Source organism: Megascapheus bottae, chromosome 1 (genome assembly GCF_031878675.1).
Source record: "Megascapheus bottae isolate mThoBot1 chromosome 1, mThoBot2.hap1, whole genome shotgun sequence".
In the NCBI taxonomy this organism is placed as follows: domain Eukaryota; kingdom Metazoa; phylum Chordata; class Mammalia; order Rodentia; family Geomyidae; genus Megascapheus; species Megascapheus bottae.
Window position 1 is genome coordinate 16095153 of NC_143509.1, and position 17002 is coordinate 16112154.

Sequence of the window (17002 nt, forward strand, 5' to 3'; positions counted from 1 at the left end):
TTTTATTCTCATTAACCACTCCCCAAAGACCCAGAAATGGAGTTGTGGCTCAAGTGGGAAAGCACTATCATTGAGCAAAAACACCTAAACATGCACACGCACACGCACACACGCACGCACACACACACACACACACACGCACACACACAGAGTGAAATAATATGCTCAGTGACAAGAAGCCAAATAAGCCGAACTTGTCATTGCTATTTTGAATATTAGTACTCTACTTGTTTAAAAGAATATGCTGGAATCTTTGTTATGCCATGTAAATTCCCTTTTTCATATAATTAAAGGAAGGTTATGATAGAATGATTAATTTATTTACATCCACTTGTAGCAGTTACATGAGAATCTGAATTTTGTCGTCTTTGGGTTTGTTCATTCCTGTGAATGATGGTACAGTTAGGTGAGATTTTCTGTTATGGTACCCAAACTCACCATTGGTCCTCTTTTAACCTTTAAGGGTTTCAGTAAAAATTGTTCACTCATTAAAAAAAAAAAGAATATGCTGGAGTTTTTAACTCTAATTACCTGCTTGGGGAACAGGAAATGTTTGTCTCTTTTTCTATTTCTCCTTACTTTAACTGGGTTATACTAAAATAAATGCTTGCTATAAAAAGGATTATGTTAATATAGAAAGCTATTTATGAATGTTAGGTAAACATAAATATGTCACAATGTTAGGAAAATTTTTGAATATAATAAAACAAAATATAACTATACCAAAATATTAAAATAAGACTAAAAGAATTAACTATTGTTATTTCTTCTACTTCCTATTTTTATTTGATACATGTCAATCTTAATAGTTTGATATATACAGCATGAATTAGTGGGAATGGTACAGTGGGAATGGTCATCTGATTTGTAAAGACTGTAAGCAAGAAAATTAGCCAGGAGTTGGGTGTGGTGGCTCATGCCTGTAATTCTAGCTACTCAGGAGGCTGAGATCTGAGGATAGCAGTTCAAAGCCAGCCTGGGCACTAAAGACTAGAAGACTCTTATCTCCAATTAATCACTAGAAAACGGTTAGTGGGGCTGTGGCTTTGGGGGTAGGGTGGTAGTCTTAAGCTGAAGAGCTCAGGGACTGGATCCAGGCCCTGAGTTCAAGCCCCCTGACCCACCAAAAAGAAAGAAAGAATGAATGAAAGAAAAAGAAAGAAAGAAAGAAAGAAAGAAAGAAAGAAAGAAAGAAAGAAAGAAGGAAAACTAGTCAGGAGAAAACTTACAACAGTTCATCTATTAGCCAAGAGAATGTTCAGTAGTTCATTCCAGGAGGCAGTATAGTAAATTGGGATTTATTTCCAGATGTAGATCTAGAGGTAGCTATTCTAGTACCATTGTAGCAGCTTTAGGATGCCATGAATGACCCAAGTTCCTCCTATCTTTCTGCCCCAGAATCCTTAGCTTGTGGCTTTCATCTCCACATTTTTCATATCACAGCTTTATTTTTGTCATGAGACTGTATCTTCATCCTCCTGCCGGTATTTAAAGGAAGAGGAAAAAAGAAAAATTGGAAGGTGGCTGGGTAGTAGGGAAGGACCTGTTTTTCTACAAATCTTGAGCATATGACTTCAACAATCTCTCCTGGACACCTGTGATTGGATGGGATGTAAGGAAATGATTTTTCAGCACTCTGACCTCCCCTTTCAGAAAAAAAAAATACAGTAAAATTTATGCCAGTACTAGGGCTTGAACTCAGGGCCTTGAGTTCTTAGCTTTTCACTCAAGGCTGCTGTGGTACTATTGGAGCCATACCTCCCCTGGGATTACAGGAGTGAGCTACAGCACCCAGCTCAGAATCTCAATAGAAAGAAATGGAGATGTGTCTTCTTGGAATGGTCCTCTCTTGTACCTCTGAGAAGACTATTCTGAGGAGGCCCTAAACTACCCCCAAGGACCAAAGACAATAGTCTTCTTCTATACCAACTTTTTTTTTTTTTTTTTTTTGCCGGTCCCAGGGCTCCTTCTACCACTTGAGGAACAGAGCCCCTTCTGCTTTTTCTGTGATTCACTGGAAACGGGAGTCTCACATACTTTCCTACTCAGGCTGGCTTTGAACTCCAGATCTCAGCTTCCTGGGTAGCTTGAATTCCTGGTGTGAACCACTGGTGCTTGCACCAACATTTTTTTGTTGTTGTTGTTTTATGATTGTATTTTATTGTTGGGGTAATGTTAGAGGGGTTACAGTAACATTCATCACGTAGTAGGTGCATTACTTCTCCAACCTTGATACCCCTTTTCTCATGTTTTTGTCCCCCTTTCCCTCCTCCCACCCCTACCTGTACCAACGTTCTTTTTTTTTTTTTTCCGGTCCTGGGCTTGAGCTCAGGGCCTGAGCACTGTCCTTAGATTTTCTCAAGGCTAGAGCTCTACCACTTGAGCCACAGCACCATTTCCAGCTTTTTCTATGTATATGTGGTACTGAGGAATCAAACCCGTGTCTTCGTGCATGCTAGCCAAGCACTCTACCACTAGCCCAAACTTCCGGCCCTGTACCAACATTCTTATCTTTGTATTTACCGTATTTTTGTCATGAGAGTCCGCTTCCATCCTCGTGTCATGAGATGTGATACAAGACACTGGAGCAATTCTAGTTGGGCCCTGGCTATCACAGACTCGAGCCACTTGTTCTGTGTGCTGACTAAATTCTTGAACAACAGAATCTGGAATCATGAGCAAGTTAGAGTCATTGTTTAAAGTTACTACATTTTGGGATGATTTGTACACATCAGTAAACAACTGAAACATTACCCCAAATATCAAATCACATATATCAAATAACTTGTTGGAAGTGAATGGAACTTTTAAAAAGTCCCAAAGAAAGCAAGAAAGGAAAGGCAAAGGAACATAGGATAAGACAAATCAGACAAAAGCAGGAAGGTGACAGACTTAAATATCTGCTTTGGGAAGGTCTACTTCAGAAGAGTAGACACAGGTGAAGATCTTGTGTTTGTATAGTTTTTAGCCTAAAGATACTGTCTTTTGCTACTATCACCTGTAAATTCCAGCCAAGTCACTCTCCCTAGAGTTTAGTGGCCCTGCCTTGTTTGAGATAAACCTGTTAGGGAGATACCTTTAACCAGAATTAGAACATGAAGATAATAAAAACTAGGAACCAAAACTTCTTATTCCCCAGGGTCTGGAATTACTAGGAATTTTTGTGGATGTGTGTTTGTTAGTACTGGGCTTGAATTCAGGACTTGAGCGCTATCCTTTAGCTTTCGCACTCTAGGCTGGTGCTTTACCACTTGAGCCACAGCTACCCTTCCAGTTCTGCCAGTTACTTGGGGATAAGGGTCTCCCGGACTTGTCTGCCTGGGCACCCTCAGATCTCAGCCTTCTGGGTGGGTCAGGGTTACAGGCCCACCTGTAACCGGTCACCTGCTCCGGTGACACCAGGAAGTTTTGCTTTCCAGAGGATTCTAGGAACTCTGGGTTTCTCTCGGCTTTACTGAAACTCAGATACGCTGACTTAGAACCCAGAGACACTTTACAAGGCAAACAACATGGCAGCCTCATGCCTCTTGCCTGAATGCCTTGCAGGTATTTATCTGTAAGCACACCCCCAACAGGCGTGGGGAGGGCATGTGAGGGCTCAGTGTTGCCAGGTCCTGGGGGACTGGAGTTGCAGGGTCACAGAGCCTGGGGGGTCGGGTCACGAGGTGGGAGAGGTGGGGGGGAGACCTAGCTGCGGGGATCCTGGGGGTAAGGTCACAGGGGGGAGACCTGGATTAGGGGGTCTTGGGGTTCGGGTCACAAGGGGGAGACCTGGGTTAGGGGGTCCTGGGGGCCGAGTCACGGGGGAGAGACCTGGGTCGGGGGTCCTGGGGGGTCGGGTGTGGGGGTAGACCTGGGTTGGAGGGTCCTGGGAGGTAGGGTGGGGGGGAGACCTGGGTTGGAGGGTCCTGGGGGGTCGGGTCACGGGGCGGAGGCTTGGGTTGGGGGTCCTGAGGGGTCGGGTCACGGGGCGGAGGCCTGAGTTGGAGGGTCGTGCGGTGTCGGGTCAGGGGGCAGAGGCCAGGGTTGGGGGTCCTGAGGGGTCAGGTCACGGGGCGGAGGCCTGGGTTGGGGTCCTGAGGGGTCGGGTCACGGGGCGGAGGCCTGAGTTGGAGGGTCGTGCGGTGTCGGGTCAGGGGGCAGAGGCCAGGGTTGGGGGTCCTGAGGGGTCAGGTCACGGGGCGGAGGCCTGGGTTGGGGTCCTGAGGGGTCGGGTCAGGGGCAGAGGCCAGGGTTGGGGGTCCTGGGGGGTCGGGTGTGGGGGTAGACCTGGGTTGGAGGGTCCTGGGAGGTAGGGTGGGGGGGAGACCTGGGTTGGAGGGTCCTGGGGGGTCGGGTCACGGGGCGGAGGCCTGGGTTGGGGTCCTGAGGGGTCGGGTCACGGGGCGGAGGCCTGAGTTGGAGGGTCGTGCGGTGTCGGGTCAGGGGGCAGAGGCCAGGGTTGGGGGTCCCAGGGGGGCGGGTCAGGGGACAGAGGCCAGGGTTGGGGGTCCTGAGGGGTAGGGTCAGGGGCAGAGGCCAGGGTTGGGGGTCCTGGGGGGGTCGGGTCAGGGGACAGAGGCCAGGGTTGGGGGTCCTGAGGGGTCGGGTCAGGGGGCAGAGGTCAGGGTTGGAGGGTCCTGGGGGGTCGGGTCAGGGGGCAGAGGCCAGGGTTGGGGGTCCTGAGGGGTCGGGTCAGGGGGCAGAGGCCAGGGTTGGGGGTCCTGAGGGGTCGGGTCAGGGGGCAGAGGCCAGGGTTGGGGGTCCTGAGGGGTCGGGTCAGGGGGCAGAGGCCAGGGTTGGGGGTCCTGAGGGGTCGGGTCACGGGGCAGAGGCCAGGGTTGGGGGTCCTGAGGGGTCGGGTCACGGGGCGGAGGCCTTGGTTGGGGGTCCTGGGGGGTGGGGTCACGGGGCGGAGGCCTGAGTTGGAGGGTCCTGGGGGGGGTCGGGTCACGGGGCGGAGGCCTGAGTTGGAGGGTCCTGAGGGGTCGGGTCACGGGGCGGAGGTCAGGGTTGGGGGTCCTGGGGGGTCGGGTCACGGGGCGGAGGTCAGGGTTGGGGGTCCTGGGGGGTCGGGTCACGGGGCGGAGGCCTAGCCTGGGGGTCTGGGATCCAGGGGGTTGAGCGCGTTCAAGCCGGTCCACGCGCTTCGGCCATCCGCCCCCTCCCCCCGCCCCCGAGGCTCGCGGTCCCCGAGCGCCTTTCCCGCCCGTCCGGCGCGGGGCCGGCGACCCCGTCCGGCGGTCGCAGCCGTAGCAGCCGTTGGCCTCCTCTCAGGATCCAGCGGCGTCGGGGGAGGCGGCGAAGGGACAAAGCAGGCCCGCACCGAAACGGGTCGTTCCGTCCCACACCCTCCCTCCGGCGCGAGCCGGGTCCCCGCGGAACAAAGTGACCCTCTGTCCCTCCCGAGCCGCTGCCCGCCCCACGCAGGCGCGACGCCCGGCCCTCGGGGACAGCGGCCGGCCCGCGGAGGGACACGCCCCCTCGCGGAAGCGCGCGCGCACGCACACCCGCACCCCACTCGCGCGCGCGGGGCGGGCCCGACTTCTGGGCAACCAATGAGCGCCAGGATCTTCAGCTCGCCCCGCCCTCCAGCCGCCCAGACTCCGCCTCCGCGACGGGGCCGTCGGGAGGAGGCGACCGGAAGCCACTTAAAGCGGAGCTCGCGGTGACAGGAGGGTGAGTTGGACCCGGAGCGCGGACTCGGCTTTCGGCGCTCCGCTCTGAGATGGCCCGCGCGCGGCTGGCCGCGTCGCCAGGCTGCGGTCCCTAGGCGCCGGTGCCCGCCCTCCGCGCTGACCCCGGCGCTGCCCGCGCCGCGGCTCTGTGGTCAACACTCGCCCGTCCTCAGCGCGCTGAGGTAAAGGTGGGCTCCGAGCGGCGCGGGGACCCCGGGCGGGCAGCCGGGCGGCGGGCGCGGGCCGCGCGGCACCGACCCCTGGCGGGCTGGGATCCTGGCCGGCGCCGCCGGCAGGGCTCCGGGCATCTCCGCGCCCCTCGGCGCCGGGACGGGCGGGGGGTTACACTTAGTCCGGGAGTCCGGCAGGTGTGCCGGCGCGCCTCCCGGGGCCTCGCCGCGGTCTCCGGGGCCCGGCGGGCGGGGCGCGTCCCTGCGGGCCGGGCGGGCGCCGGGGGAGCCGGCGAGGACTCGGTGCCCGGCGCCGCGGGAGCCCGGGCCGCCCCGCCCCTCGGCCGCCACCCCCAAGTTGTACGGGTTGTTTTTCAGGACTTGGCGGGCGCCGGGCCCTCGCGGTCCCCCGCCACCACCCGCACCCCCCGCGCTGCGGGGCCCCGGGCTCGCGGGACGGAGCTCGGACGGCGCGGCGGAGCGGCCGGCGCGGAGCTCTGAGGGGCGGCCGGGTGCGTGCGTGAGTCGGGGCGCGGGGGCCGCCGGGGCCGCTGGGGCCAGGGATGCTCGGGACGCCCCGCATCGCGGCGCCTCCGCGGCGCTGGCGCGATAACGGTCGCGGCCGGCAGGAGGCGCCGCTCGGACCCGGCGCGCATGGTCTGCGGCTCCCGGGGTCGCCGGGGTCCGTCGGGCGCGTGGGGCCGCCCTCCTCGGGCGTCACGAGGCGGAGGCTGGCGCGGAGGAGCCGCCGGCCGGGGCGGCTGTGGAGGCCGCCCTCCCGGACCGAACGTCTCTGTTATGCAAACTAATTGAGGAACTTGGTTCCAGTGGCTTCCCTCTTCTTTGCGTCCGCTCCCGTTGTTTCCGAGTTCCAGGAAGGGCAGCAGCCAGGAAAGTTGTCTGAGTGTGAGTGCGACATACACAATCGGTCGTGTCAGGTTTATGTTGATTGGGCGTGACGGGTGGTTGCTGTGTGTGTGTGTGATGACAAACGATTGTCTTGTTTGCGTTGATTGGGTGTGACGGGGTGGGGGGCGGGGTGTTGCTGTGGGTGCACGTGGAGAAAGGCACAGGCCAGTGGGCTGGGGTGGTTGCTGTGTGAGTGTGCGCGCGCGCGTGGAGGAAGGCACAAGCCAGTTTGGCGTGGCAGAGAGGGAATACCACCATCTGTGCCAATAGAGCCTGGAGGCAAGACACCGAGTGAGGAATAATAACGCCTGGTTTGGCTGCTTTCCAGTTGATTTATGGCTCCTGTCAGATCCCTCTTCATGAAGCTTTCCCTCACCTTGCCAGCTCGCAGCGAACTCTCCTTTTCCTGCCTTTTGTACTTACAAGTAACACTGTTATTCACAGTGCTTTTGTGTTTAATTTTTCCGAGCTTGACAGTTGGGCACTTTTTATACATAGATTCATGAATTTCTCCACTAGATCATTAATACTCATTTTTCTAGGGACTCAAGTTTTATCTTTTTTTGGTTTTGACTCACAATTCACTAAGAACAAAAAATTGAACATATGCTTTTTTTTTTCTTAAGTAATCCAGCCAACAAAATGTTTGTGGAATATCCAATGTGCATTGTGCCAGGCTTCCCACCATGCACACGTGATTAAATCGAGTGTCCTTGTTTCAGAGATCTCCAATCTGTGGAACAAGAGCAAAGAAGATTGATGATCCTTGCCATCCTTTCTCAGTCAATATTTCCAAAGTGTGTCTGTGTGCCAGTTTGGGGGCTTAAACACAGGACCTGAGCTGTTGTTGCTGTCCCCGAGCCTTTTTGCTCAAGGCTACTACTTGAGCCACAGCTTCACTTCTAGTTTTTAGTGGTTAATTAGAAATTATCAAGATTTTCTTGTCTGGACTGGTTTTGAACCTTGATCTTTAGAACTCAGCCTCTTGAGTAGCTAGGATTACAGATGTGAGCTTGTAAAAATTTTGTTTTTATTTTAACCAAGAGTTCTAATTCTTATAAAACATTTTAAAAAGTAAATCTTTTAGTAGTTCATTTAGAATCTGAAATTTGGTATGGTATGCTTTTTGTGTTTTGTGCTGCTCTTCTATGTATTCATTTGCTTTTCAAAATGTATATATGTAACTGTTCTGAAGACAAGGATTGTGAGATCCTTTCTGTGTTATAGAATTGCTGTTATTTCTAGCACAGTGTACAGCGATTATTGATAAAGATAAACACTGCTATATTCTTTCAGCAGTTGTAATATGCTTATTGCAAAAGTAGGCCTTGAATATTCTTGGAACACGGCAGAGCTTATAAAGTATAAAAGTGTTTAACAGGTTTCTGGCTTTCCTTCATGTAACAGTTTAGTTAATGAGCACTTGTGTTCTGTATATATTCTTATGCTCCGAATTCATTTGCTGTTTGACAGTTATTCTTTATTTCATAAACTTCCCCCCCCCCCCATGAGATAAGTTTTTGAGTTGTGTACTTTTGGCTCATGCTTGTAATTCTGGCTATTGAGGAGGCTGAGATCTGAAGATCACAGCTCCAAGCCATACAGGGCAGGAAAGTCCCCAAGACCACCAGAAATACAGTTGTGGCTCAAGTGGTAGAGCAATCGACTTGAGCAAACAAGTTCAAGGACAATGCCTGGGCCCTGAATTCAAGCCCTAGGATTGGCTCATGAGACAGATGATACATAAACAACTGTGAGGAGAACCACAGAGCTGGGGGAGATGTGGTTTACCTCTTAGATAATTTTGATTATTTTTACCTGCCATCTTCTACCCATCTCTACTTAAAATTATAGGATTCTCTTCCTTTCTCTCTTTTTCTTTCTCTCTCTCTCTCTCCCTCCCTTTCTCTCTCTCCCTTTCTCTCTCTCTCTCTCTCCCTTTCTCTCTCTTTCTTTCTTTTTCCCAAAGAGTTTAATAGAGAAAGCAGAGAACACTTATTAAGGGACAAAAAAAGGCTATCACGAGAAAATTTTATACCCCAAGCTGTTAACATCCATTTTAAGTTCACAAATAATACTAAAGTCCTACAGAACTTTGGAGCCTTCAGTTGTCAATAAAAATTGAATTCAGTTTATAAAGACAATATGTAGTATAGTGAAAGACAAAGGATTTCAGGGGTTTATTTAAACTAACACAAATCATTTTAATGAAAGAATGAGATTGACTTGTCACTTTGCAAATGATCCTCTTCCTTCCTTTCCTGATAGAATTTTCAGACGCTATTGAAACTAATCTACATCATGGAAATGGAAACCACTGAGCCTGAGCCAGCCTGTGTAGTCCAGCCTCCTTCTCCTCCTGATGACTTTTCATGTGAAATGAAGCTCTCTGGGAAGATTGCCCCTTTGAAGACTTGTTTTAAGAAAAAGCAGGACCAGAAAAGATTGGGAACTGGAACCCTGAGGTCTTTGAGGCCTATATTAAACACTTTGCTAGAATCTGGCTCTCTTGATGAGGTTTTTAGAGCAAGAGACCAGAGTACAAATGAAAGCAACTTACATGAACCTATGGTGAAAAAGCCTCTGGAAATCTCTCCCTCATGCCCACCAGCAGAAAACAGTGTGTCTGTCCTGATTCCTGATGAGGCAAATAGTGAGAGCCAATTACCAGAAGCCCATCCTTCCACTGAAACTCCGGAACAAGTGGTTCCAATCCAGGATCCCAGCTTCCCATCTGAAACCATTAGTGGAGCAGTGGCAGAGGCAGCTTCTACACCTGGGCCCTTCCAGGCTGAGGTTTTACATTCTGTTTCAGGGGACGTTCCACCTCCTACTAGCCCTGACTGTGTTGAAAAAGCTGGAGATTGTGTTCCCGGAGTTTTCGAAGAAAATACTTTTACAATTCAGTACATTTTGAACACCAGTAGTAAGTTGAACACGGAGCTGTTCCGGGACAAAAGTGAGGAGGCTTCTCTTGACCTGGTGTTTGAGCTGGTAAACCAGCTGCAATACCACACTCACCAAGAGAATGAAATTGAAATTTGTATGGACTTCCTGCAAGGCACTTGTATTTATGGCAGGGATTGCTTGAAGCATCACACAATACTCCCGTATCATTGGCAGATCAAGAAGACAACTACGCAGAAGTGGCAGAGTGTGTCCAATGATTCACAGGAGCACTTGGAAAGGTTTTATTGTAACCCAGAAAATGATAGAATGAGAATGATGTATAGGTATGTATTATAATAACGTAGGAAACTGTTAAATGTCCTAGAGAAGATAGACTAAAAGCTTAGTATGGTGGTTTCTTTCAGTACTAACATACGGCATTCTTTTTTCTGTTATTTTGGTTATTATGCTACACTGATTTTTCATGCTGTTTGAGTGGAGGCTGTTTACCTAACTAAACAGTGAATATTATTTGAATAGCTTAGATATCATTCTGTCCCATAGGCATGTGACTAATAAGTTGCATATACATTTGAGTGTTGTGAATCAAATACTCTATTTAATCAAATAGGAAAACTTGATTTCCAAAGGAAGTTCAAGGTTAATCTTATAACATATTTCCTGGTTTATTTAAAGTCTTGTATGTTATCTGTTTATTTTTGTGCTGGAGATAGTCTCATGGACTTTTCTAGCTGGCTTCGAATCTTGCTCTCCAGATCTCAGCCTCCTGAGAAGCTAGATTATAGGCATGAACTGCCATTGCCCAGCTGACTTATTATTTTGTGTTGGTCCTAGGGCTTGCATCTGGGAGGGAGGGGCTCTAGCCACCACAACAGAATTTTTATGCTCAATGCTAATGCTCTACCACTTGAGCCACAGCTTTACTTCTTTCTTTTGAGTGGTTCATTGGAGCTAAGAGTCTCATAGACATTCCTGTCCCAGGATGGCTTCAAACCTTGATGGCAGTCTTTGATTTTTGGTAGTTTATTAGAGATAAGAGTCTCATGGGCTTTACTTCCCTGGCTGGCTTCAGACTGCAGATTGTGAGCCTCAGATCCTAGTTTCCTGAATAGAACTACAAGCTTCAGCCACCAGCACCTGGCTCCACTCTTAAGAACTCAATTTCCAGGCTACTAAGTACTTGAGCATCTTGGTACATTTTCTGTTCGAATTGATCAGGAAGGAAATAGCAGATTTTTAACACATTGTATTCTGTTACTTTACTGTGAGCAAGGCAAGACAGTCATTTTGAGCCTAGAAGGTCCAGAAATTCTTAGCAAGATATTAGGTATTTATCCTTTGATAAGATTTGTTTTGACAAAGAGTATGTTGCTGTAGACTCAGAAGTGTACATTGTTAGATCAGTTATTGAAGTAGTTATAGTGAGTGCTTGATTTCCAAGTCAGTTTTACTGAGGTAATATTTGTCAGATATCAGGAGAGGAAAAATGAGTTACTACTCCTAACTCCTAATATCACTACTAAGGTACCAGTGGTTAAGGCCTATAATCCTAGCTACTTAGAAACCTGAAATCTGAGGGTCATCTGAAGCCAGTCTGCTCAGAGAGTGGTTGAAACTTATCTCCAGTTAACCAGCCAAGGTTGAAGTGGAAACATGGCTATCATTACTGCATTACAAGTGGTCCTGCTGAGAGAATAACCCCATCCCCCAGCAAATGTATATATTGTTAACTATTAATTAGTAAAGCAAAATTCTCAATGGGCTACAGGAAGAAATGTAAGGTTGTAGTCAGCTGTCAAAAATTAGGCTTTTGGGAAGTTGACCTGTGGTCATTGCAACCTGGCTTTCCTTGTATTCCAAAGCGATGTTGTGTTTCCTGGCAACAAGATGCAGATAACGGCATGTCGAGCCTTGCTGAGAGATTCACAAACAAGCCGGAGCAGCCCAGGTTCACATGGTTACCACATTATTTGGCTAAAGTTATTAATCTCTGTGGTCAGGCCTGTAAAGCTGGTCTATCTGTGCAGATTGCACAGAACCAGTAAGTGTGTGTTCAGCTGTGTATATGTCCAAATTAGACCCAGTAATTTTTGGATTCATTTGTTCTAATTTAGCATTGTTTATGATTTGGCAAGCCATTATCACATACTACGTCATATTACCTCCCTTGTGTGGAACTTGGGGAAAGTTATACAGTAGTTCTAGGTCTCCAACAGACTGAAGTAAAATTGTTTTGCTTTTTAAGCATGAGGCTTTAAGTTCTAAGTTAATCTTAGATGTGTTACATTTTGTTGAGAAGGAAATTGAGGTAGGTAGGTTTAGTTTTCTTCAGCTCTTTAGTCAAAGATGCTTAGATAATAAAAACATTTTAAAAGATTTCAGTAAGTTTTTATAGTGAAATAGTGATCACCTTTGCTTTCTCACTGTTTATATTCATCTGGAGATGTTTACTACCAACATCAACTGGAAGCTAGTATGTAGGAATGCCTCAGATTGATGTTGAAGCTTTTGTATATTTCTAAATTCCAAAGTACACACTTGAGGAAACAGCAATGAAAAAAAATAATAGTGGGCACTCATTCTCAGTAGATGGTAATATTTATTGGATGGCAGAACTAAACAGTTTTAAAACTATCACCAATTGGGATATGAATTGGGATCATTGAAATTGTGGAGGCCATTTAAAGCTCTGCTTAGCACTGAAGATCAACATTGGTTTTACATTTCATTCATTCTAAACTGTGCCAGGGTAGTCTTCTAGTTACTGTCACTCACCAAGAAGGAAGGGATATACTACAAACTAATTTTGTTTGTGAGGGTACTTGAAATGTGATCAATTTTACTTCTGATTCTGAACTTGTTGAAAGAGGAAGTAGTAAAGAAGAAAACTGTAAACTGAATGCATGCCTAATTTTTCTCAGAGGATAATTGTTTTGGAATTGATGCTTATCGTTATAAGAGGTCTTTTTGCTCATAAGACTGAAGCCTAGACTGCTGCCCTAGTTATGGTTGCTGGTAGTTTTGATTGACAGTGGCTTTCATGAGCTTTTTCTTTACATCTTTTTTTTAATGTTATCAAGAGACAGTGTCAGCCAGATGTGATGGCTCATGCCTATAATCCTAGATACTCAGGGGGCTGAGATCTGAGAATCGAGGTTCAAAGCCAGCCCAGGCCCTACTAAAAAGTTTGTGAGACTCTTATCTCTAATTAATCACCAGAAAACCAGAAGTGGTACTGTGGCTGAAGGGTGGTAGCCTTGAACCGAAGAGCTCAGGGGGCCAAGGGATAGGGTGGTAGCCTTGAGCTAAAGATCTCAGGGACAATGCCTAGGCCCAGAGTTCAAGTCCCATGACTGAAAAAAAAAGAAAAAAAGATAGTGCCATCAGTGGCTTCCCAGAAGGTGTGTTAAGACATGCGTATTAATTGTAGGCACATATATCGATGTGGTTTCTAGAACTTGCAAAGTGAATATCTAAGATAAGCAGGCTCCTGAGTGAAATCTACTACATAGTTAAAATTAGCCAAGTGAGTGCTGGCCTACACAGCTGTGATGTGTGAGCCAAGTTATTATGTATTATTGATAACACTGGAGAGAAAGCAGCTGAAACTTACTGTGCCTTGGTATTTCTTGAATATACACAGCTGTATGAGTTTGAATTTATTTTTAAAAATTCCTGTTTAAGAAAGAGAGCTCCATAAGCAAGAACTGTATTTGAAGTGACTTTGAAAATGTATGCCTTGTGCTTTAGGATAAAGCAGGCCAATGAATTATGCTGCTATTTACATATGAAATAAAACTTAATTGGCTTCTATCTATACTAATCTAGAGAAGTTACTGGGCCTGTGTAAAGCTATCATGGGAATCAATAGCAATCATTCATGTAGTTCTTTCTGGCTTTTCATCAATAAGCAGATTAGATTTTCTGAAGCAGCTGTCACCTGGCTTCAGGTTGGGGTCAGTCCTTTACCGACGTGTTTATGTAATAAAAGTGAACGTTGGAGAAAGCCAAGGTTTTATAACTTTCAAATTAGACAGTTGGAAAAAATAGCTTATGAGGTTACCTGGCAATTCATATGAGTAATTGCATGACACATTATTTGATTATTGAGTTAAATCCAAATTTTCAATTTTGATTATATCCAACAAGAAAAAAAAAAGGAATAGCAATCACAACTTTGGACATTTAAAAAAAGCAATTCTGACGCCGGGCATGGTAGCTTTTGCCTATAATTCTAGCTATTCTGAGATCTGAGGATCAAGGTTCAAAGCCAGTCTGGAGACTAAAATCCATGAGACTCTTATCTCCAATTAACCACCAGAAAACTGGAAGTGGCACTGTGTCTCATGGGGTAGGGTGGTAGTCTTGAGCTGAAGAGCTTAGGGACAATGTCCAGGCTCAGAGTTCAAGTCTCATGACCCACCAAAAAAAAAAAAAAAAAAAAAGAATTCTGGGGCTGGGAGTTTGGCCTAGTGGTAGAGTGCTTGCCTAGCATGCACAAAGACCCAGGTTTGATTCCTTGGTACCCCATACATAGAAAAAGGTAGAAGTGGCACTGTAGCTCAAGTAGTGAGCTCTAGCCTTGAGAAAGCTCAAAGACAGTGCTCAGGCCCTGAGTCCAAGCCCCAGACTGTCAAGAAAAGCAATTCTGCATATAGTGAGCACATAAAAGAATACTACTTTGGGGGCTTGGAATATGCTTTAGTGGTAAGAGTGCTTGCCTAGTGTGCATGAAGCCCTGGGTTCGATTCTTCAGTACCACAGAAATAGAAAAAAATGGCACTGTGGCTCAAGTGGTAGAGTGCTAGCCTTAAGCACAGAGAGGCTCAGGCCCTGAGTTCAGGCCTTATAACCACCCCCCCCCAAAAAAAAAAAAAAAACTACTTTTGACAAGGGCTTTTTTGTGCCACTGTCAATCTATTTCCTGTTCAGCCAGGATTTCTTGATTTTAAAATAACATTGTACTTTAAGGAATGATAAATTTGTAAATTCTGTGTTCTTATCCTGACCCGTGAGCTACCCTTTTTTTCCAGGTCTGGGAACAACTACTTTTCTTTTTGTGCTGGGTCTAGATATTGAACTCAGGGTCTGGGTACTGTTTCTAAGCTTTTTCTCTCAAAACTAGCTAGTACTCTACCACTTGAGTCACAGTTTCACTTCTGGCTTTTTGATGTCTGGGCTAGTTTTGAACCAAAATCCTCAGATCTCAGCCTCCTGAGTACCTAGGATATAAGATATGAATTACTGCTGCCGGGCAGGAGGTTATTTCTAAAGGATGAATCATTTTGTTTACCTATAGACCCTGACTAGGCAAAAAAAACTACTAAGATCCAGTCATTTGAGACTGAAATTTCCTATGGCATATTTGTTTCTAATCACCCAAATTGAGACCACTCGATTGTACTTTTTTGTCTGGTGGTGGTGATTTTGGATTACATTAAATTAGGACTTAAGATCCTCTTTGTCATGTGTAAGGCCCACAAATTCACGTGGTACATGATGGGACCAACATGTTTCATCAGCTGCTCTTGGCCATGTGCTTGTATTTTTATGACCCATAAATTATGTTATAGATATCCTAAGGGCCTTTGGCAGGTAAAAGGTTCCTCATTCATGATAGATCAATAACTTTAATATTACCAGTCTTCATGAGTTAGGGAAGGAAAACAAGTACATGTATGTGTCACTTCTACAAAATAAATTTTGAGTTGCATGATGATTCTGGCTAGTTCAAAGTGGATACTAGTAAATTTGAAAGAAACTCACATTGTGAAAAGCTGTAGTTTCTCCTTTATAATTAGTCTGAGAGTTTTAAGATAAAGTTAGTAATTTTGCATCTGTAGAAGATAACAGAGGGCAGAAGTCGAGCCATTTTCTGTTTCATTCTGGATTTAGAATTATTAGGTTAGAGCCTAAGGGCTTGGATTGGATTGTACTTTGCAGCACCATAAATTGTTGTACAAAGGATAAAGTACATTTAAAACTCACCATTTCTGGGAGGAAAAAAGGTAAGGCATTTTAATAAGGAATTTAAGTACTAAGTATTTCTTATTTTATATGCTTTTATTTAACTTATTTTTTTTAGTGGTCACAGGGCTTGAACTCTGGACCTGCCTGCTATTCTTGAGCTCTTTTTTTTTTTTTTATTGTAATTAGTAAAAAGGTTACATGATATTTGCCAGATAGAAGGTGCATTAATTCACATACATTGATACCCTTTCACATGTCTTGGTACTCATTACCCTCCCCCCCCACATCCCCCACCCATCTTGGTTTTCCCCCCTTCTCTATCACATTTCAAATAACCAAATACAAATAAATTCAATATATCAGCTAACAAAGTGAGATACTATAACAATATGAGATAACCAAGGGACAGCAAAGGCTAGCGCTCTTCCACTTTGAGCCACAGTTTCACTTCTAATTTTCTAGTGTTTAATTGGAGATAAGAGTCTCAGGACTCCTGGGCTACCTTCAAACCAAGATCCTCAGATCTCATCCTCTGGAGTAGCTCAAATTATAGGTGTGAGCCAATGCACCCATATATGCTTCTTCTGGAACATTAACTTAAAAGCTGCAATTTATAATAAAAATTCCTTGTTAATAGGGGAATTAGAAATAACAAATGACAAGCCCTGAAATACATTTTGGCAAGCTTTGAAAGTAAGGATATAATATAAGATAATTATCCAAGTTAGTATTTTGCTAAGATTTAATCAGTGTGTGCAAAAGATAGCATTACAGACAGCTAGATTATATTCAACCAGTTCTGTAGTCAGGAACTCAGATTCTAAGAAATTAGTGGTAGTAATAAATTGTGTTGTCAAGTGTGAAACTTCCAGTTTCCCTTGCTGATTCATCCAGTTGGTATTGCTAAGACCAGCAGAGCATTAACAAAGTGTCAGAGTTGGCTGTTTCCACACAACAATCTTCTCAGTCTTTCTCTGCCCCATGCTGTTTACTTATTGGGAACACCCAGATGTCCAGCAGAGAGCCAAGCCCTGTTCTCGGCTTTTTTTTTGGTGTGTGGGGCCGTCATGGGGCTTGAACTCGCCCTGGTCGCTGTCCCTAAACTCTTCAGCTCGGGACTACCACCCTATCCTTGAGCCAAGCCCTACTTCCCATTTTCTAGAGGTTAATTGGAGATAAGAGTCTCCGATCTTTTTGTGCCTGAGCTAGCTCTGAATCTTGATCCTCAGATCTCAGCCTCCTGAATAAGTAGGATTATAGGCATGAGACACTTCTTCAAAGGACAAGCTCATAAGAGAGTGCTAGAGAGACATCGTTTTCACACTGCAGACTTTCCAATTGTATAAGGAGTGTTTGAGAAAGAATTTAGTAAGTGTGTGTTCTTTG

At 46.3% G+C, this 17002-nt stretch overlaps 1 protein-coding gene across 3 annotated transcripts in view; it reads left to right on the forward strand.

The window, feature by feature from the left end:
- Nucleotides 1-5571: 5571 nt before the first annotated feature.
- Tiparp (TCDD inducible poly(ADP-ribose) polymerase) overlaps nucleotides 5572-17002 on the forward strand; it is a 33146-nt gene continuing 21715 nt past the window's right edge. Inside the window, exons 1-2 of one of the 3 annotated variants that reach the window (XM_090338057.1) lie at nucleotides 5572-5658; nucleotides 9005-9969. In XM_090338057.1, coding sequence (XP_090194183.1) covers nucleotides 9038-9969 — 932 coding nt within the window. In that variant the 5' untranslated portion in view covers nucleotides 5572-5658; nucleotides 9005-9037. The other 2 variants (XM_090338051.1, XM_090338066.1) reach the window with 2 other exon arrangements.